The sequence below is a fragment of the Sapajus apella genome, unplaced genomic scaffold (genome assembly GCF_009761245.1).
Source record: "Sapajus apella isolate SASKATOON/1434 unplaced genomic scaffold, GSC_monkey_1.0 scaffold3, whole genome shotgun sequence".
In the NCBI taxonomy this organism is placed as follows: Eukaryota; Metazoa; Chordata; class Mammalia; order Primates; family Cebidae; genus Sapajus; species Sapajus apella.
The window spans coordinates 4,723,382-4,746,517 of record NW_022436943.1 but is presented as its reverse complement, the minus strand read 5'-3'; the positions used below and the strand labels follow the sequence as shown (position 1 = coordinate 4,746,517).

Below are 23,136 nucleotides of genomic sequence, written 5' to 3'. Positions count from 1 at the left end.
CAATTTTTTATTCCGTCACCAGTCGTACTCTCTTTCCCAGAGGATGGAGGGCAGGACTGAAAGTTCTAGGCTTCTAATCATTTCTTGGTCTTTCTGATGACCAGCCCCTACCCAGGAACTTATCAGTCACCTCATTAGAACAAAAGATGCTCCTATCACCAGGAAATTCCAAGGATTAGGAGCTCTGTGTCAGTAGCTGGGGTCAAAAAACAGATATTAGAACAAAAGATGCACCTAGCACCTCTATTGCTCAGGAAATTGCAAAGGTTTTAGGCGCTCTGGGCCAGGAACTGGGGTCAAGGACCAAATTATGTATTTATTATGAACCACAATATCACGCTATTTTATACTACAATGTGTTTGTTTCCTTTTTTTTTTTTTTAATCCAAACATTTGGTACAGGTTAATTCCTTTCTGAAAAGGAGAACAGGAATTTGGGCCACAGATGAGTTTGCTTTGACAAACAAGAAGTAATACAAAAGGACTTAATAAAAAGTCCAAGAAATAATCATTTCCTCACAGTGACATTGGTCAAATCCTTCTTGGAGTGGTATTTAAAGATTGTTATCTTTAAATTTTTTAAGGGATATGCTTAAAGCAAAAATAGGAATGCCAGAAATTATTTATCAGTCTCGGGGGGGAAATTTGTTTCAGAATATTTTTACTCTAAGGGAGAGAATGGCAGAGGTTGACTTCCTAGCCTATGATGATGATGATGCAGATGACGGTTATAATGAGGATAATGGCAGTTATTGATGATGAATTGTCTATTTGTCGGACACTGTGGAGGGCACTTTATATTCTATATAAGCCTCATGAATGCATGCTGGATGTTCATATCACCATTTTACAGAGGAGGAGATGGAAGCTTAAAATGCAGCATCTCACTGAAAACACAAGCTGATGGATCTCTCTGGCTTCAAAACTTGTTCTGTTCATTTGGAGTGTGCTTCTAGTATATAGTTATAAAAATAAGTGTTTTGATGCTCACAGGAGCCTTAGGAAATAGAAATTGGGAGGAAGATATCCCAGATGTAATATTCTCCCAAACATCTTTCTTACATTTTTGAGCAAAAGTGGTCACGTTGCAAAGTAAACTGACCTGCAGGTGGACATGCTTATGTGCCTCTGTTGATCCGGTTCTCACAGCCAGTTGGAAGAGGTTGAATCGAATAACAATGCTCTTGACATCTGGCTTCCTTAGGAATTTGACATCACAGAGACATCCAGATGTCACAGGTACAGCCCCCAAGTAGCTGAAACCGGATTTTAAACTCTAGTTGTCAAATGTCGGCTAATTCTTTCTTGCCAAAGTAAAGCAGGAGGCTGCGTTCAGCTTGTAGTGTTCTAACTAGTGCTAAACAGCCTCATCTTCTCTATCTCTAATCCCATCCCTTTATACTTTAAAGTTGTCTTTTGCAATTCTAAGGACCTATTCATTGGTGTTTTCTTTATACTAAACAGGTCTGTAATTCCTGGCTTCCCAGAGTCCCTACTCTCTCCATTCCTTCATGCTGCCACCCATTCCTAATCTTGATGGACCATGGTCCATGTCTGGTATCATAAAATGAAACTCAGACTTTGTTTTCCCTTAGAATTAATATTATTAAGGCCGGGAGCAGTGGCTCACACCTATAATCCCAGCACTTTGGGAGGCCAAGGCGGGTGGATCATGAGGTCAGGAGTTCAAGACCAGACTGGCCAACATGGTGAAACCCCATCTCTACTAAAAATACAAAAAATTAGTGGGTATGTTGGCACGTTCCTGTAATCCCAGCTACTTGGGAGGCTGAGGCAGGAGAATTGCTTGAACTAGGACTTGGGAGGTGGAGGTTGCAGTGAGCCGAGATCATGCCACTGCACTCCAGCCTGGGATAGAGAAAAAAATTAATATTATAAATTGGGAGTGGGGAATCACTGAAATCCTATTAAAGGCAGATTTTTTGTGTAATTGTCTAAAAAGTTGCTGCATTTTAAAATATTAATTTTATTCAAAAATATGTGTTTAAGCTTCAGACAAGTTTGTAGACTAGGCTGTCTTGAAGCAGCACTCTTTGGTTAATAAATGCTGACCCAGCTTTTCTTTGTTTCTTTCTTTCTTTCTTTCTTTCTTTCTTTCTTTCTTTTTTTTTTTTTTTTTTTGAGGCAAAGTTTCGCCCTTGTTGCCCAGAAACAAGAGCACAGTGGTGCAATCTCAGCTCACTGCAACCTCCGCCTTCCGGGTTCAAGCGATTCTCCTGCCTCAGCGTCCCTAGTAGCTTTTAGTAGAAATGGGGTTTCTCCGTATTGGCCAGGCTGGTCTCGAACTCCTGACCTCATGATCTGTCGCCTTGGCCTCCCAAAATGCTGGGATTACAGGTGCAAGCCACCATGCCTGGCCGACCCAGCTTTCCTCTGCGTTGTTTTTTTGTTTTTTTGTTTTTTTTTTTTTGTAGAAGCGAGGTTTCACCATGTTGGCCAGGCTGGTCTCAAACTCCCGACTTCAGGTGAGCCGCCCGCCTCACCATTCCAAAGTTCTGGGATTATAGGCAGGAGCCACCGCGCTCAGCCACTTTTCCTCTGTGTAAGACACCATGCTGGTGGGAGCTGAGAGTCTACAAGAAGGCAAATTAAGCAGATAGTTGTTGGCTTTTAAACCTAAGACAATTTCCACAGGTTTTTAGAAATTCACTATGAAAAACTTCAAACCTATGCAAGAGTAGAGAGAATCTATAACCGCATGTACCCATTACCCAGCATCAGTATTATTGACACAGGCCCAAACTTGTTTCACCTTTTCACCCCACATCCTGAATTCTTTTGAAACAGTTCTCAGAAATTAAACCTAAAATAGATGGCTTTTCTTTTTTCTTTTTTTTTTAGCATAACCACTGAACAGTAAACAGTATGCAGTGAGTGTTCACATTTCTGCAATTGCCTCATAAATGATCTGTACAGTTGACTTATTCAAAGTAGGATCCAGACAAGGTTTACACATTGCATTCGATGTCTTTTAAATGTCTTGTCATCTGTAATTCCCCTCATCGTTTGCTGAAAGTTGATTTGTCAGAGAAACCACATTGCTTATTCTATAGAGTTTTTCATATCTGGATTTGCAGCTTGCGTTTGCAATGTCATCATTTAACATATTCTCTTTCTCCCCCTATGTCTTCTATAAACTAAACTCAGGTGTAGGGGCTGGATGAAGTTCTAGATTCCAGATAAGTTTTTATAGTGGGACACTTCAGAGCGGGTGCTGCATTTCACACTAGGAGGCACACAATGTCTGGTGATCTCTCTTTTTATAACGTTAAGATTGGTTGTTGGAAATAGATGCTCGGGGCTTTTTATAATGTAAAGATTGATTGTTGGAAATAGAATCTTGGTGCTGCAAATTAAAATCAGCACTGAGACAAAGGATCTTTCAGCAATGCAATTTTTACTTCCTGGTCTGCAGGAAGGGTACCCTCGCTAGCCATTGTGCCACGAGAGTACAGTGAACAAAGGAAAACACACAAATTTATCCTTTACACATTTAGGGTCATCCTTACTGCTGTGTCTGATCTCCATTGGCTGGAGCCAGACCTCACAATTTAAACTAAAACCCGATTGGCTAATAACTTAAAACTTTTCTAAACAGGTAAAAGCAATGGCAAGCTGGGACATGCCTATGAGCATGTCCAGCACAGATATCTTGGTTAAAATACAAGGGCACTGAATGTACTACGTGCCTGTAAGCATGGCATGTTTTACAGCTATATAGGATAGGGCTTAACCAAGTTATTGGCACACTTATTCTTTAACAAGAAAGGAAGCATTAAAAAGGAACTTTTCTATTTCCCTCATTGGTCATCAATTTTAATACGCACCATCAATTATAGGTATGACTTTTTGGAGGAAAAAAACTTTATAAAGTGCTATACATTATAATATATTGAAATAGTCACCCTAATTCTCAAAAAATAATACAGTATGAAAAAGGCATGTGATAGATTCAAGGAAGCATAATCGTTATACAGGGGACAGTCTGTGCGGAGGCCCTGATCAGGGTGTGGGGAGTTGGGACAAGTCTGGGGCAGGAGTGTAGGGAACAGGAGGCAGAGGGCCCGAGGCTAGGGAAGCTGCCGAGGCTGAGCCAGATGGGGTGAGGAGTTTGGGTGTTATTCTAAATGCAAGAAAAGGCCATGGAAGGTTTATAAGCAGAGGGAGCCGCATGATCTGTGTTGATGTTTCAGGAGGTCAATCAATAATACCTCCATTTCTAGCTGAGTTTGGAAACAAAAACAAGAGTTCAAAATCTCAGCTGATTTCTTCCTGTAAAAGCTCAGTGGAGCAGATGGCTTTAGACCTGGGCTGAATTAAGCTAGCCTATCTTCCTCTAGCCCATTAGACAACCACAAGCTGCTTCTATGAAGCAGGGCCTGACCCACAAAAATTGCTGCATGGTTGAGGGAGCTGATGAGAACCTGTGCTATCTGTAGGCAAATAATTTCCAAAGAGGACCCAAAAGAGGTTGGAGCTCTTTCTTCTTCCAAAGTCAGCAACTCCCCCAGAGAGGAGTGAACAGAGAGTTGTGCTGGAAACCTGGCGTGTGCAGTAGTGGAGATCCTTCTACATTGGGATGGGCATGCTAACCAACCTGTTTTTCCTCATCCCACTGCCCCAGACACGCTTACACACATGCATGCACATTCCATGATCTGATTATAATTTTCAAGATCTCTTTGTAGTCGTAAGCTGGATGTGAGTACCCCAGGTGCTTATTATAGCATTATCTATACTTTGTTATATGGCTGACACATTCCACAGTTTTCAAAAGCTATTATTACAGAAGTCTAAGCTAGAAATAATAGTGTCAGTGAGATGAATAAAAGAACAACCTGGGGAGGTAAAGTGAATAGGACTTGGCATTTGGTTAGGTGTCCAGCAAGTGAGGCAGAGGGAAGGGCCGCCAGGATCAGCCTAGGACCAGTTGGGAGGTCAGCAGAATCCATCTTTACCCATCTTTTGCTCATGGGCACACACCTGCCCACTTGACCCCCTTTCCAGGATTCATCTCTACACTGTCTTCAGTTAAAGCCTGTTCCTCCTGGTTCCCAGGGTTCTGACTGCATGCAGCTCTCTGCTTGAAACTGCAGTGCCCTGTGGCCCTACCAGGACCAGGACCTCAGGTCTTGCAAAGGGGATAATTGGCCAATCTGTCCATTACTAACTATACTGCAAATAGATGCATTGGTCTTTATGATTTTTAAAGTGCCTTCCCACATACAAAGCATAGAAATACTTAATAGAGTATAAAGGCCTCCAAAATTATCTGCAAGCTGTGATTACTTTAAGAGCAGACTTCCAAAAATAGATCTCACCCGTTCCTTATCTAACTCTACACAGTGTATTGCAGAGCAAAGAAGAGGGTGGGGTGGTTGAGACATTTGAGGTTGATGGGACGCGGCCCTGCTCCTTAATATAATAAAAAACCTGCTTCAGCCCAAGGGCACTTCCCTCTGTCAGCCTGTGATTCTCTGTGACAAGAACGTGCTGTGCCAGAGTCTGAGAAGAGACTTTTCATCTTATTGCAGGGCAGTTTGTTTTTTTTTAAGCTTTATCTCGACTTATTCCTATTGAATTTTATCTTCTTTTCTCCAGATTTCCCATTTACACAGCATAATCTCACATCATACTGCTTCTCAAAAAATAGCAGTCTTAAAAATGTTTGTTCAGCTTTGCAAGTTGAAATGCATTTTATCTGAGAAGGAAATCTGATGTGTGGTAGGTTTCAGAAGAGACAGGGCAGTTCTTTTGCTGTCAGAAAGTGTCGTTTCTGGAATTTGAAACTATTAGAGTTTATAGAAATTTTTCCAGCTGGCTGATAATAGGGGGTGAGTATTTGCCAACTCTTACTACTTCCTATCAGATTAATTTTGGGAAGAAAGGATGTGAAATGTAGAGATTCCTGATAAATATTATCATGTTGTCATGTAGTCATCTGATATTAAATTACTTAGAAATATGTATAATCAAAAACTAAGATAATAGAAATGGAATAAAAATCCTTAAAAAGGTCTGTAATTTTTTTTTTCCCTATAAGAGCACACTCTATTTTTTTTCTTTCTTGGCTTTCCTTTAGTTATTATTATTTTTTAATTTATTAATTTATTTTTATTGTACTTTAGGTTCTGGGGTACACGTGCAGATCATGCAGGATTGATGCATAAGTACATACATGGCAATGTGGTTTGCTGTCTCCATCCCCCTGTCACCTGTATCTGGCATTTCTGTAATTTTTAACATTTAAATCACGTAGCGTCCGATATATTTTGGTGGAGGGGAGTTCTGTTGTCTTTTAATCACTGAAGTTAGGTGCTTTTCTACTTTTTTCTAGTAGAACTATGTAAAGCTTTGCATTTTCCTCTAACTTCAGTTTTTACATGGTGTATTTTCATTATCCTCATTATGGCACATTAAAAAAATTTCTATTAGGATTTCTTCTTTAATCCATGACATTTAGAAATGTGTCTTTAAATTGCCAAATCTATTGGGAATCTTTTATTTATGCTTCTGTTACTGGCTTTAATGTCATTGCCCTATGGTTGGATGACATGATCTACGTCATATTACTTCTTTAAGATATGTTGAGACTTTGTAAAATTATCTTACTTCTCATTTTAATCCAGCTTTTGCAATTCAGAGCAAAGCAGTTCTGATTTATAAACTCAAATACTTGTCCCTTTTCCTTCAAGATTCTTAAGTTATTAATACTTTCTCTTTTTTTATTGAGCAGGGACATAATATTAGTTGTCAAGGTCATATCTGTTCTTTTCATTTACTGGCAGAATCCTGGAAGCAAGTTGATTTCTAGAGTTTCATTAATTATTCTCTTTTTTTCTTTAAACAGGAGTATGCTGTGAACTGCCATGTGATCACCTGGGAGAGGATTATCAGCCACTTTGATATATTTGCATTTGGACATTTCTGGGGCTGGGCCATGAAGGCCTTGCTGATCCGTAGTTACGGTCTCTGCTGGACAATCAGTATTACCTGGGAGCTGACTGAGGTAAGAAGGAGGGCATGGGGTTTACCCAGACGGTTTCTCCGTGTTAGGCTGGTCTCGACCTCCCAACCTCAGGTGATCCACCCGCCTCAGCCTCCCAAAGTGCTTGCATTACAGGCATGAGCCACCACAGCAGGCCTCCATTACTTTTAAAACAGAATCCAAACTTCCCACCCTGCTTACGAGGCTCCAGGTTCACTGGCCCTTGTCTGCAGCCTCAGCCTCATCGTGCCTCTCTTTTGCCCTTAGTGCTCCAGCTGCCTCTGCTGTCTTCCTCACCACAGAGTCCTCCCCACTGCTCTTCCCTCTCTTCTTGCCCTTCACCTGCTAACAAGCTGTCTCCAGAGCTCAGCTCCGGAAGGCTATCCCTGCCTCTCCGTTAGCTGTGCTCCATCTTTATACAGCTGGAAATAGAACACCTCGCCATTCTCCTTTGAAATGCTCCTCATATGTTAGACACTCTCTAAGTGTCTCTTTTCTGCTAAACTTTGTGCCTCAACAGGGTAGGGCCCATGCCTGTGTATTCCCAGACCCAAGGACTTTGCCTTACACACGGCAGATGCTCCATAAATCTTCAGTGAATGGAGGAATACAGCCCCCTCCTCCTTGGGCTTGGGTCTGTCGGGGACCCATCTCATCTCCAGAACCTGGTACCTTCCTGGAAAGTTCCTTAGGCTGGAGGATGTTCTCCACATCCCACTCTCTTGTATAGTTTTGTTGCAGCAAATATGTGTCATTGACTTCTGCTGAAGTTTCTCTCTTCTCTCTTTAAGGGCAAGAGTTAAGGCTGCATCTCGTGGCTTGGAACCTGGGAGTACACTTCAAGGGTAGCACCATGTTAAGAATGTAGCCACAAGCCATCACATGCAGCAGCTACTCTGTAGCTTCTTGGCAGCAGGTTCATTGAGAACAAAATGTTCCTCATATGTATATATCGTTTATAGCTTTCAAAATGCTTTCATGAATACGTTTTATCTTTGCGGTATTACTTCAAAGTTTTGTAATTATAGGCTTGTCTCTTTCCAGACAACTCACAGGTATTGTCTTAGTAATTTCACCTTCTCACATTGGGCCTCCACGTGGCAGGGCATGCTATTCTGAATACAGCAGACAATGCCCCTGGTTTTGGACAAATTGATCGCCGGGGGAATTCTGTTCCACCCATGATCTTACTGTTCCCCTTTCCTGGAACTCCCACATCTTCATCTTCATCTCATGAAATCAGTCATTCTTGTCCTTAATGTTCCCCCTCCAATATGTCTTTCTTGCAGAAGCCTCTCCAGGAAAGCTGCATAAGCTGAAGGAACTTTCAGCCTCAGTCAGAATGAATGTTTTGTTTCCACCATACTCCATTAATGTCACCATTGTCAGACTTTCCTCAGTCTACCATATTTTCTGATTCTGGTTATCTGGTTAGACATCTGATCCCAGCACTTTGGGAGTCCAAGGCAGGCGGGCCATGAGATCAGGAGTTCAGGACCAGCCTGGGCCAATGTGGTGAAACCCCAGCTCAACTGAAAATACAAATATTAGCCAGGCGTGGTGGCGCATGTCTGTAATCCCAGTTGCTTGGGAGGTTGAGGCAGGAGAATTGCTTGAATCCGGGAGGCAGAGGTTGCAGCGAGCCAAGATTGTGCCACTGCACTCCAACCTGGGCAACAGAGCAAGACTCCGTCTCAGAAAAAAACAAAAAAACACAACATCTGACTCGTCCCCTTGAAATCAAGACCCTTGACTTTCTTTTTTCTCACCACCTTGCACATCATGGGCACTTAATAAAAGATTGTCATTATTGTGAATCAGTTGGTGTGAGATTTCCTATTAAGCTGCCATGCTTCCTACATCATGTCATCAAAAGCTAACTATTCTTTTACAATGTATTCACTGTTTTACCTAAATATCTAGGGGATATTTTTGAAATGTACAACTTGAATTCTCAAGCTGCTAATTTTGAGAATTATGCCAATGCTTTGTTGTCAGCTTGGAAAATTTTCTCCTTTTCCCCTCCCAGATCCTTGTCATGTTGTCATTAGCCAAGGTAATTAATTGGTAGTACTTTTCAAGGAGACCCTCCTTTCTTTAAAGCCCTGTGTCAAAAAGAGAAGAGCTGTTTAGATATGTGCTGTTTGTTTACAAGCCATCCACAATATATAAAAAAAAAAACAAGAAACAGACTGCAGAACCTGTTCCTGTTTTTTTTCTGTACAGTAGGAAAAAATGAAATGTCAAATACTTTTTCTAAAATATGTATTATTAAAAAGGAAATGTATCTGTCTGCATGGCATCCCAGTTTTGTTTGTTTATCCAACCTGGGCTCTTGTGTTTCTCAGCTCTTCTTCATGCATCTCCTCCCCAATTTTGCGGAGTGCTGGTGGGACCAAGTCATTCTGGACATCCTGCTGTGCAACGGCGGTGGCATTTGGCTGGGCATGGTTGTTTGCCGGTTTTTAGAGATGAGGACTTACCACTGGGCAAGCTTCAAGTGAGTTGCCTTCTTTTCAAATATTAATCACAGGTTTTCATGATATATGTTTAACTGTTTTGGTAGGAATCAATTTTAGCGAGGTCTTTGATGATAAGGAATAAATTCCATTTAATAACTGAAACTCATAAATGATTATAAACCTGATTTCAAGCATTTGTCCAGATAATGCTCAATCATTTATGATTTTTTTCTTTCTCATCCCAGGTATTCAGGTGGTTCTAACACCACCCTCTTGATTTAAAAGATTTCTCAAATCCATCCCCTTTTTCATCCCGACTGCTTCAGCCTGCATTTAGACTCCCATCCCTGGATTAATTCATCTCTGTTTCCAGGTTAAGTTCTCCAGTCATTCCCACACCATTACTTGAGTGAGCTTTTTAAGAACATCGGATTCATCATGTCATTCCCCTGTGATGGCTTCTCATGGTCTTTAGGATGTACATCAATTGCCTTAGTAGGGAAATCCTTTCTCTATACCCTCCCAGGCACCCCAGGGTCTGTTTATGCACACACTCCCCTCTTTACCCTGGGATTTGGCCTGTGTACCCATAGACCCACCTGATCATCCTTTTTTTTGCTGACTCAGCTCACTTGTCATCCAGGAAGTTCTCTGACTAGTTTTAAGTTGCACACCCCACTGTGCTTCCAGTGGAGGACAGTCACGCAGCTGGCATTGCTTTATCCTGCTCCTTTAAACTTGCTTCTCAGTTTGCAGCAGGAATCATGCCATTGATGAGGAAGAAAAGAACAATGGTAGTGTTAATGAAAGTTGTGGTTGCTTCAGTTGTGTTTAAAACTTTGTTTATATAACGAAATAGCATTTTCCCACATCATTAAGTGCTCTTCTAAAACATGATTGGACTTCTTTGTACTTCAACATATGGATAAACCATGTAGTATTTAGCCAGTTCCATTGCATGGTGGTTTAGTTGTTTCAGAGTTTTTGCTTTTGTTGGACATCCATCTTAGTGTGCATCTCTGTGTGCATTGTCGTTTTTTAATAAATAAATTCTTAGAAATAGAGTGTACCAATTTGTAATCTCACCTATAACACACCTCATATATGTGTGTATCCATTTCACTATTTACTTAAACTGTATTGTTAGACCTTTGTCGAATTTATCACATGAAATGGTGTGATACTGGATTTCTATCTATTTCTATTGGATTTTCCTCTTTTATTTGTGCTTCCTATAAGCTTACTAACACTTTGCCATGAATGTGACTTTATTTTCCATTTTGTCATCCCCTTTTTTTTGTTTGTTTTTCTGAGATGGAGTCTTGTTCTGTAACCCAGGCTGTAGTACAGTGGTGCAGTCTCAGCTCACTGAAGCCCCTACCTCCCAGGTTCAAACAATTTTCCTGCCTCAGTCTCCCAAATAGCTGGGACTTCAGACACATGCCACCACGCCTGGACAATTTTTGTGTTTTTAATAGAGAGGGGATTTCACCATGTTTGCCAGACTGGTCTCTTAACTCCTGACCTCAGTTGGTCACCCGCCCTGGCATCTCAAAGTGTTGGGATTACAGGCATGAGCCACCATGCCCAGCCTGTCATCCCCTTTTAAACTAGTCTGAGGTGGATTTTTTATTTAAACATCAAAAATAATGTTAATCTTCTTGTTTAGGCAAATATTAACCAGTATTTTCTTCTAGTTCTTTAATGGTTTTACTTGTTTTAAGTATTTAATCTGTCTCAAATTTATTTTGGTATATGATGTGAGGGTGAGATTTCACAATGTTTTTGCCATTAATTTAACAGTTTTTCCCTTCCTATTTATTAATAAACCTTTCTTTGGCCACTGACTTGCAAGGATACTTTTTAATATATTTAATTTTAATTCTAATTTTTATTTGTTTATTTTTTTGAGTTGGAGTCTTACTCTGTCACCCAGTCTGGAGTATAATGGTGCAATCTTGGCTCACTGCAACCTCCACTTCACAGGTTTAAGCGATTCTCCTGCGTCAGCCTCCCCAGTGCCTATAATCCCCAACTGGCACTACCATGCCAAGCTAATTTTTGTATTGTTAGTAGAGGCAGGGTTTTTCCATGTTGGCCAGGCTGGTCTCGAACTTCTGACCTCAGGTGATCTGCCTGCCTCATCCTCCCAAAGTGCTGGGATTATAGCCATAAGCCACCGCACCCAGCCACTTTTTAATATACTTAAGGCAGTATTTAACCTAACAAAAATGGTAGCCATGCTTCAAGTATTGCTCCAACCAAGCTTCACAAGCAGTATCTCATTTGAGCCTTATGTCAGTTCTGAGGGTAGACACTGTTATTCTCTTTATCTTAGGAATGATGTGATACTGAGGCTTAGGTGTAGTAATTTGCCTAACGACACACAGCTAGCAAGCAGCTGTCTGAATTTGCACCAGGATGTCCCCTGTCTTTGTTGTTGTTGTTGTTGTTTTTGAGACAGAGTCTCGCTCTGTTGCCCAGGCTGGAGTGCAGTGGCATGATCTCGGCTCACTGCTACCTCTGCCTCCCAGGTTCAAGCGATTCTCCTGCCTCGGCCTCCGGAGTAGCTGGGGCTGCAGGCACCCGCCACCACACCTGGCTTATTTTTGTATTTTTAGTAGAGATGTGTTTTTGCTGTGTTGGCCAGGCTGATCTCGAACTCCTGATCTTAAGTGATCTGCCGGCCTCAGCCTCCCAAAGTGCTGGGATTAGAGGCGTGAGCCACTACGCCCAGCCTCAGAATGTCTGCCTTCTTAAACACTGCTACAATATACTTCGTGTTTTCTTATGCTTATTCTCAAAATATTGACTTCAGAATCATTTTGTCCAGTTCCCAAGAAATAAGCCCAACTAATAACAACAACAAAATCCTATTGTGTTTTTTAAAGTAATATTAAATGTATAAATGAATACAGATTAAATTGAATTAACCTCTTTTCTGTATTAAATATCCTGATTCTTGATCATTGCTGTATCTCTATTTATTCCCATTTTCTTCTCGGTCTTTCCCTGCACTTTGCTATTTTTACAATACAAGTCTTTTGTCGTTCTTGTTTATTTTTGGATAGTCTCTATTTTTCGCTGCCATTGTGCCGCAGATCTTCTTGCTGTGATGTTTTCTCAGAACGAATTTGTTGGCAAGTTGGTGGGTGGATGAAGGAACAGCGCTGGTTTCCTGTCGCTCTCCCTGCTCCCTCTCACTAGAACAGAAGGCCTGATTACTTGGTGCTTGTGCTTTCAAGTAGTTAGCACAATGTTGTGGAGACATAAAAGTTCATGACATAAATATTTGTAGAATTAAAGACTCTTTTCCAGTTATTAAATAATATTTATTATACCGTGGGGTTTGGCTCTCCTGGACTAGTACAGGAAGGGCTGGAATCGACGCCCACCCCTGTTGCTGACTGTCAGCCACTTGCTGTCCCTGAGTCTTCATGTCCTCACTTGTAAACTGGGGGACTGTTTGGTTCTTTCATGGGTATATGAAACTTTTAATTGAGTGATTTCAAGGATTAAAATTAAGAAAGGTTAAATACCACTGTTCATCAACCCAAACTGTTCACTACTCTGGGGAAGAAACAGGGTAAAGGAATGATGTGGGCGATCCAAGAATATGGAATGTGTACAGTTTTACCTGGGAGACAAGCAGTGGGTGAGAACAGTCTCCTTGCTGCCCTGTGCCTGTCATGAATGAAATTCCCCTCTGAGTGTGCTGCTGTCACCTTTACCTATAGAAGTAGAGAAGACCTTTGAGAGACAATTCAAAAAAAAGCAGTCTCTTTGTTTTAGCATTTGTTATGACAATCATCCATGCGCAGGGTCTTTTCCTTGTGCTTTGTTTCTCCCCACTGCCTTATCTCTGGATTTTCACTGGAGCCGTTCTCTTCTTCAGGGACATTCATACCACCACCGGGAAGATCAAGAGAGCGGTGCTGCAGTTCACTCCTGCTAGCTGGACCTATGTTCGATGGTTTGACCCCAAATCTTCTTTTCAGAGAGTAGCTGGAGTATACCTTTTCATGATCATCTGGCAGGTATTTTTTCAGATGCCCAGAAGTTGGGGAAAAAAACAAAACTATAATAAATTTTTTTTTAGGAATTTAGAGTTAGCGTTAGTTTACATTGCTTTCCAGCTCCATACTTTATAAGATATAATATTCTGCAGCTGGCATGTAGAATAATTAAGCAAAGTGATATTATTATGCCCAAGGTCTTGCTTTGTTGTGAAGACACTTTTAAAATATGGATCTTTGAATTACAAATTAGAAAAAGATCAGACTCCGTGAAAAAATGTGTGTGTCTAGTATTCATCATCCAATGAGTTAGGCATTTGGATCGCTTTTCGGAATAATCATTTTCAAGACCAAAGGAACAAATAAGGTTTTTCCTACATTCCTAATTCAGTGTGTATTGGTTACAATTGTCCCTCAGCTGTTACCACTTCGGGTAATCTGTGGCATGCTAAATGAGTGCTGGGGAATTGGAGCCTTTTGCTGAGTCCTCCAGAGTGTTGTCCTCGTGGAGAGAAGCTGTATTTCCAAGCGGCCCACTTCACGACGGAAGTGATTCCAGCAGCCCAGCGTCTTGGCAAAAGCTTATCAAGCATCTGTGTTTTTGAGAGATAGCGATTGTTTTTGATGCTCCTGGCCCCAGGTTGTTTCACAGCTTTTGGAGACTTGCCAAAGGGAAATCAGCTTTTGCCTGAAGGATATTTCAGAATCATCAGAAATTATGTTTGGACACATAAACACAAAATACTCCCAACATAAGGAAAAAATTAGCAGATGTCACTTTTAGGACATACTATCTTCCTCTTTCACACAGAATTAACAATGCCCATCTTAATAAATGGAGTTTATGCAACAGAAGTGTGTGTGTGAATAGTTAAGTAATCACCATGGTGTGGAGAGGTCAGTATCTTTAAAAACAGGACTGTAGATGGATTGGCATTAAGCTTTGCCTTATCAGGCACAATGTCATGGACAGCAGAAGCTTTCTTTCCTTAGAAGGAGGGATGATTGGATTTGTCAGGGAGAGTAGTATAGTACCGCTAGGATGGAACCACCTGGTGGTATGCCATGGAGCACACTGTTCCCATGAGTGTGAGCATTGCACTGGGATCAGCTCTCTATATGTGATATTAATTAGTAGACTACTTTTTATTTTGTGTCCTTGAAGTCGATGCTATAGGAAAACAACATGCATTTTGTGTAATTGAAATGAACCTGCCAGTCCATGTACTGTGTTCTCTAAGCACAGTGACCTTTCCGTAGTCTCTACCCCTTGTTTGCTATCTGGAGCCACGCTCCAGGCAGAGAGCAGCCGCGTTCCAACCACAGGATATTTTGTGCTGCCAAGGACTCATCTTGATGAACTGCATGAGGATGCTAACCTCAGGGAAAAGTACTACTGCTTTCAGCTGAAACTTGGACCAACACTTCACACCCACTTTTAAGGACTGCCTTTGGTGGAGGATCTGCTCTGTCCCAGGAGTGTGCTACACGAGTCCATCGTCATCTCTCAGATGTGTTTTGTTTTGTTTTGTTTCTTTTTGAGACAGAGTTTCACTCTTGTCACCCAAATGGAAGTGCAATGGTACAATCTTGGCTCACTACAACCTGCAACCTCTGCCTCCCAGGTTCAGGCGATTCTCCTGTCTCAGCCTCCTGAGGAGCTGGGATTACAGGCACCCACCACCATGCCTGGCTAATTTTTGTATTTTTAGTAGAGACGGGATCTTACTCTGTTGGCCAGGCTGGTCTCGAACTCCTGACCTCAGGTGATCCGCCCACTTCAGCCTCCCAAAGTGCTGGGATTATAGGTGTGAGCCACCGCACCTGGCCTCGAGTTTCTTTTGATTGTTAGAGAGCTTACTTATCTACAGTTGGAATTCTCTTAGACCTGGCCTGACTTCTGTAAGGCAGCATAGTTGTTCCATGCCACAGGTTTGCTTTCATGACTTCTGTGTGCTCAAAGCATTTCTCTCCTGACTAGCTCAGTGAATCACACATGGGAGCCGAGTAACAATCAGGAAACATGACAAATAGCTGATATCCTGTGCTCCCATTGTTCCCTGCCTATATTGTACTGGCTGTTAACTAGTTCGAATAGCGATCCTTGGATGATCACATCTATTCTCTGAAAATGCATTGAACATACCAATTATTTTTAATTGTAGAATGTCTATTTAAGGACTATAGGATTTTGAATTAGCATGAGGTACCAAGTTGACTAATTTCTCTGTCTTTTTCAGCTGACTGAATTGAATACCTTCTTCTTGAAGCATATCTTTGTGTTCCAAGCAAGTCATCCATTAAGTTGGGGTAGAATTCTCTTTATTGGTGGCATCACGGCTCCCACAGTGAGGTAATTCTGCACAAGCCCAACTGTCACATGAGAACATTAACTTGCTTTAGATTGTCCTGTTTATCATAAGGAAAGTCACATAAACTAGCAGATTTTCCGTGAAAATACCATCATAAAGAATTCTACATCCAGAATGTGAAGAAAATGTTTTGTTTTCAGATATCAGTAACATTAACAAGACTTTAAAAAAAGGGGAGCACAAAAGACAAAAAGAAAACAAAAGTAAAAAAAAAGGGAAGCACTTGATCAACAGCACACCGGTAGTACTACCCATTGTTATCAGACTCCTTTGCAGTCTTGGACTGCTGATCTTTTTTTCTCCTATAACATCATATTAGAAAAAATTAGCAGCATATTGATGCTTAGTTTTTTAAAAATGAGATTGCTGGAAAAATGGAAACTTTTTATGATAGAGCTGAAGTCATAAATGACATTATTTTTTGAATGAGACTTTTAGCTTTTCAGACCCAATTAATTTAATTTCCTTTAAAAAAGGCCCTTCCTGTAGTCCTCCAGGACAACTGAGATAAGTTTGGGTGTTCCCACGGTTATTCCCCTGGATTCACGTGGGGCCCTAGAGGTGAGGCTTGTTCAGAGACCATCCCTCATGTTGACTGGTCCCAGTGCAGTTCAAAGCAAACATTCTCATTTGTTTCATTTTTCCTATTTAGAAATGGCATTTGGGTTGTATGACTAATATGGAATACTGGTGTTAATGAGTAGCAGTACCAAAGATCCGCCAAAGATACAGATAGAGTGTAAGCAGTTAAAAGAGTTAGCTTTTCAGAAGCTGTAAGATTCCTTTTTTTTTGAGACAGAGTCTCCCTCTGTCACCAGGCTGGAGTACAGTGGCGTGATCTTGGCTTACTGCAATCTCCACCTCCTGGGTTCAAGTGATTCTCCTGCCTCAGGCCACTGAGTAGCTGGGATTACAGGTGTGTGCCACCACACTCAGCTAATTTTTGTAATTTTAGTAGAGACGGGGTTTCAACATGTTGGCCAGGATGGTCTTGATCTCCTGATTGCCCCACCTCGACCTCCCAATCACCAGGTTGGTCAGGATGGTCTTGATCTCCTGACCTCTTGATCCACCTGCCTTGGCCTCTCAAAGTGCTGGGATTAGAGGTGTGAGCTACCAAGCCCTGCCTTACTTCACTGTTTTTAATATGCTTACAAACCCCATAAGCAGCAGGCCTCACCTGTCAAGGATGGTAGATGTACACCTTGGTGAAACAGACCTTCCAGCCAGCACCTCTTCTTGTCATCATTCATTATTACCAAAAAAAAAAAGAAAGAAAAACTCTGCAGATCCTAGTTTCAACAAACCAAATAAGACATGTCCAAGTCCTGAGGAGTTAAGCTTAACATTTCCATCTGTTCTTTTTGTTATGACCAAAAAGGAAAAGAAGAGTGGGTGAGCCAGCAGCCCTTTGAAACTCCATAGATAGGTGGTCTATTGCAGTCAGTAGCTCCTAAGTCCTGTTTTTTTCTCAATGGTTTTGAGTCCTCATTTAATATGTCATTTAATTTGAGACTTTACAGTTTTTTTTCAGGCAAGATTCACTGCAGCTCTTTCATAAAATTAAGAGCAATCAATAAAGTCAGTAAGAGTGGAAAGAATTTTCTTCTTAGAACAAAATAGCAAATCACATATGATTTAACATAAAATTTCAGTATTAAACATTCCAAAACAAAAACAAGACACTAAAAATCCAATGTTTTGAACCCCTGAGAGATCCTCAAAATTTTACAATACCCTATGGATTTCTCCACAATTGTCTTTGTTTGAAAATAAGGCACTTCCTGTGCTCTTACACTGTTTGAGGCAGTTCCCATGTAGAGAGATTCTTTGACAAGTTACCTGGAAAGCTGGACGTGCTGCTAATGGATTTTAACATAGCCATCCCACTTCGCAAATGCCAGGCCTCAAGAGGAGAGTGCGTTTAGAGGCTTCAGTATAAATCGTACACACCACATCACCAACTTCTTTCTTTTCTATTAGACTTTCACACAAATCTGCTTTGAGAAGATATTTGAGTGAACATTCTTTTAATCTGGTAACATAAAGTAGAATGTAAGGAGATGGGTGCAGTTAGAAGGGAAAGTAGCTGAAACGGTAAAGACATATTAGGTAATGAGAATATGAATTTAGAGGAAAAGCTACATTCTTTATAATCAGAATCTTCACTCGTCTTTGGGGCAAGGAGACAGTAGTTTATGGATGACCTTCAGTATCCGTGAATCCCCTGAACTTCAGTGTAAAATGTTATGCCTGTATCATAGCTTTCATCAAATCCTCAAAGAGTCAGTGACCCCAAAAAGATGATGAGTTCCTGGTTCAGATGCTGCTGCTGAAGGGGTAGATTGAGTTTTCAGGGATACTTAACAAAGCTCCAAGCCATGCTGTCCCACACAGAAGCCTCTCACCACATGTGACTGTTGAGCCCTGGAGATGTGGTCAGTGCACAGTGAAACGCATGGAAGCCACACACCACACTTTGAATAGCTGGGGCCAAAACAGAATATAAAATACCTTATTATAATGTTTTCATATATTCGTTTAAATATTTAAAATATCAGTAAAATGGATTTATCTGTTCCTTTTTACTTTTTTTAACATGTCTGCTGGAAAATTTAAAATTGCATTTATGGCTTATATTTCTACCGGACGGTGCTGTTCTGAGCCTTTCAACACCATGTCATTGCCTGTTTTTTCTGAACTTGTCAGTAACATTCCAAGTCATTGGCATTTAATGCCAGTGAGATGTAGCTAGAGTCCCATTCCAGTTTCCAAAAGCCAAAAATCTGTGTATTTTTTGCCTGGTTGCAGTCAGCAAGCTTTGTCCTGGAGAGAACCGGAAGAGACAATTAGTGGACAGTGCTGCTGACTCTCTGGAGTCACCTCCATGGAGCTAGACGTGGAAACACCCACCTGGGGTTGCTTTGGGCAGGGCTGTGGGAGTCTTACCACTGAATCCAGACTACCTTTCCAATAATCTGGCTCTTTTTAGTTTTTATTTTATTTATTTTTTTATTTTTAGGCTAGTCAAGTGAAGCAGTGGGAGTGGAGAAGGCACAAAGAAATCTGTAAATGGTTGTGATCAGTTAGTTGCAAACACCCTGGCACTCAGAGCAGACGGTAATCTGGCTGCTTAAATGGTACTCCCCTCCCTCCAGCCTAACCCCAATGCCGAATCTCTTAAAGGAATGTTTCAGCACACACTGGCTTCCTCTTCTCTTGAACAGAGCTAGACCAGGCAGCCTGACATGGGACAGGAGGGACGTTTTTTGTATTCACTCTCTCAGAGTGATTTGATTATGTCCTGACTTGCTGATCTTCCAGCAGCTCTCAGTGAATTCCAACTTTGTTCTTTCAGACAGTACTACGCTTACCTCACCGACACACAGTGCAAGCGCGTAGGAACACAGTGCTGGGTGTTTGGGTGAGTAATCTGTTACTGTGGAGATTTAAAAACCACTTACGCCCTAAATTTCTTTGGGTATTTCTTGACCCTGTGTTAAGAGCCTTTTAGTATACTTTTTCAATGGAGGCAAGTGGACAAGATTTTATACACACACACACACACACACACACGCACACACACACACACACACATCTTTTCATCTTTAATATGCCCTTTTCTGATTTAAGTTAAGAATAGTTACTTGGCAAATTATGAAACAAGAGTATAGAAATGGCTCTCTTTTTTTGGCAGGGTGCGGTGGCTCATGCCTATAATCCCATCACTTTGGGAGCCGAAGGCAGGTGGATCACTTGAGCCCAGAAGTTCAAGACTAGCCTGGCCAATATGGTGAAACCCTATCTCAAAAATTAGCCGATCAAGGCTGAGGCAGGAGAATCGCTTGAACTCGAGAGGTAGAATTTGCAGTGAGTCAAGATTGTGTCACTGTACTCCAGCCTGGGCAATAGAGCAAGACTCAGTGTCAAACAAAAAGAAAAGAAATGGCTCTCTCTTTTTTTTTGAGACGGAGTTTCCCTCTTTCCCAGGCTTGTCCAAGGGTTCCGCCTCCTGGGTTCAGGCAATTCTCCTGCCTCAGCCTCCTGAGTAGCTGGGATTACAGGCATGTGCCACCACAGCCTGCTAATTTTTGTATTTTTAGTAGAGACGGGGTTTCATCATGTTGGCCAGGCTTGTTTTGAACTCCTGACCTTGTGATCCACCCTCCTCAATCTCCCAAAGTGCTGGGACTACAAGCATGAGCCACCGTGCCCGGCCTTGGCCCTCTCTTTTTTTTTTTTTTTTTAAATTAGGAAATCAGATGGTATTTCTCACAAACAGCTATGAGACTTTGTTTTATGAAATACATTAGAGAGAAAATGGGCTGGTTGCATTCCCTCTAGATGTATCTTGAGTTTGGAATGTCATCCTGTCATGTTCTGACCTATACCCCATATTATTGTCACATCAAAAGGACCCCTTGAAACAGCTGCTTGCTAAATACTGAAGTATAATTTTATTGTGCCAAAGAGAACTAACACAACAGCATGGTAACAATGGTCTTGTTACAGATTCAAACATTATATCTTAATTTATTATTTAACTGGCGAGAAAGAGACCTTAGGTTATCTAGTTTAACCTCTTGCTGTTAAATGTGAGAGCCTCTTGAATATCTCAGGTAACTTGTTTTTCTACTTAACATCAGCAACAATTTACCATCCTGTTTAGTGACCCAAGTTCCAGAGACATTCAGCAAATCTGGATGAAGTTCAATCCCCCAGGTGGCTTAGCTTCAAGACCTAATCTAGGTTCTAAATGGAGTGTGAGAGTATAAAGAAAAATTGAGGAAAACCTATTGTAGAGAACAAATTACTTTTAACAGATTTTTAAACTGTACATTCTTCCAATTAAAAAGTAATACATGCATAATGTTAAAAATTCAGAAAAGGATGTAGAAGAAACTAAAGATCACCCAAATAAGTCAACCATTTAGATATAATTGTTGTTAATATTTTAATGTGGTTCCTTCCATTTTTCTCTATGTGTGTGTATGTGTGTGTTTCCAGCTGTCATTTAGATTCTAAAGGGTGACATAGTTTTAAAGGCTAAAAATGTTGATACTCAGGTTAGATTTAGGCAGGTTCCTCCTGACCCCTATAAGACTAAGGGCCATTGTTATCTCTTTCTCATAAGTTCTATGGTATAAGCTGATTTTCTTTTTCTTTCTCTTTTATTTTTTTGAGACAGAGTTTCGCTGTTGTTGCCCAGCCTGGAGTGCAATGGCGTGATCTCAGCTCACCGCAACCTCCGCCTCCCAGGTTCAAGCGATTCTCCTGCCTCAGCCTCCCAAGTAGCTGGCATTACATGTGTGCACCACCACCCGGCTAATTTTTGTAATTTTAGTAGAGATAGGGTTTCTCTGTGTTGGTCAGGCTGGTCTCAAACTCCCGACCTCAGGTGATCCGCCCTCCCAAAGTGCTGGGATTATAGGCGTGATTTTCTTACCCAAAGTGGTTGCAGCGTAAAGGGTGATGATGGCTTTAGTTGCCTTTGTTCATGATACAGCAGGAGGGAGAATTCACACCTCTCCCAAATTTCTGACAGAGCAGAGGTGGCACTCCCGCTTCATGCGTGAGGGCCCTGTGTCCTAGAAGAAGGGATGTGGGCCACTCCTAAAGGCTTGTCCAAGGAGTAAATGGTCTTTTCTGCATGTGAGCTCTTCTCTCCACTCACACATTATTTCCACGTGCATTTTGCTTTCATATTTAAAAGTCCCTAGCAAGGTCTTATTATTCTGCTGTGCAGTGGATTTTTTTCCCCACAGAATTGTATCCATTTACCTGTTTAGGAAAATAAGTGTGTCAGAGAGAGAGGTCGTGTCATGACAAAGTTTCTCTCTAATAGGTCAGCCATAAAACACCATCCCTATGGTGAGAGAAACAGCAAAGGTAAACTCTACCGTGGCGACTGACGCCTGTAATCTCAGCAGCCTAGGGGGCTGAGATGGGAAGATCGCTTGCGGCCAGGAGTTTGAGACTAGCCAGAGGAACATAGCGAGACATTGTCTCCATGAAAAGTTTTTTAAGTTAGCCAGGCATGATGGCACATACGTGTGTTCTGCTACTCTGGAGGCTGAGGCAGGAGGATCACTTGAGCCCAGCAGGTCAAGGAAGTCAAGCCTGCAGTGAGCTGTGATTGTGCTGCTGCTCTCCCACCCCGATGACAGAGCAAGACTCTGTCTCTTAAAAAAAAAAAAAAAAAGGAGAAAAGGAAACTATGCCAAAGAGTGGTAAACACTGCTCCAGAAAGTTGTGCCTCATTTGAAAGGGATTAAAATATAGTGAAATGCAAAGGAGAGATCACTGGGCTAACGAAGTGTGCATTACTGAGAATTGATAACTCCCGGAACAGTGTGATATCAAGATTGATGCGTCTTGTGGGATCCATTGAGCTGTGCTGAAAAACAGTAAAGCCCTCCTCATAAATCACACACACACAGTGGATCCTCCTGTGTGTGTGAACAACCGTGAGAGCTGCCCCCTGCACGGTCTACACTGCCAGCCAGGGAAGGGGAAACAGGAGCCACAGCCTCCCGCTCTCCTGACCCCGGAGGTCACCCCCTTCCTTCCTTGGCCCCAGCTCTACCTCGCCGCCATTTTGCCTTTATTTCCTCTCCTAACAAAACAGAAAACACTTAAGTTTGTGGCTTCCTGGAATCACTAGTTTTTTTAAATCACTAACTGCTTTATAGCTTTCTTTTCACTAATTTTGGAATGATCTCAGACTTTGGCAAGGTGGAGAAATGAGAGGGAGCAGTGCCCCAAATAGTGGCATTCTGAATGTTGCCTTTTGGGAGGTGGAAGGGGGAAGGCAAAGGTGAAACAGGACCATCCGCCTGGGGGTCTTCCCACCGCTCCAGTCTTTTCCTCCTGAAGAGGGTACTTTCTCTTCTGTAAAGGTGGTATCCTCAAAATGTTTTTATGAATTACTGTTGTAACTAAATATGTGTCATCCCAACAGTTGGGCCATATATTGCGCTTTTAACCTTTTTTTTCATTTTTGCGGGGGATGGAGTCTCTCTGTCGCCCAGGTTGGAGTGCCCACTGCAACCTCCGTCTCCCAGGTTCAAGTGATTCTCCTGCCTCAGGCTCCCAAGTAGCTGGGACTACAGGCGCACACCACCACGCCCTGCTAGTTTTTTATATTTTTATTTTTATTTTTTATTTTTATTTATTTATTTTTTTTTTTGAGTCGGAGTTTCGCTCTTGTTACCCAGGCTGGAATGCAATGGCGTGATCTCGGCTCACCGCAACCTCCGCCTCCTGGGTTCAGGCAA

General features: G+C 41.6%; 1 protein-coding gene across 2 annotated transcripts in view; it reads left to right on the top strand.

Annotated features, from left to right (window-relative positions):
* PTDSS1 (phosphatidylserine synthase 1) overlaps nt 1-23,136 on the top strand; it is a 69,890-nt gene that overhangs the window by 27,408 nt on the left and 19,346 nt on the right. For both annotated transcript variants that reach the window (XM_032248593.1, XM_032248588.1), the window contains exons 5-9: nt 6,872-7,030; nt 9,358-9,509; nt 13,367-13,508; nt 15,728-15,840; nt 19,218-19,283. In XM_032248593.1, the coding sequence (XP_032104484.1) occupies nt 6,872-7,030; nt 9,358-9,509; nt 13,367-13,508; nt 15,728-15,840; nt 19,218-19,283 (632 nt within the window). The remainder of the gene's footprint in view (nt 1-6,871; nt 7,031-9,357; nt 9,510-13,366; nt 13,509-15,727; nt 15,841-19,217; nt 19,284-23,136) is intronic.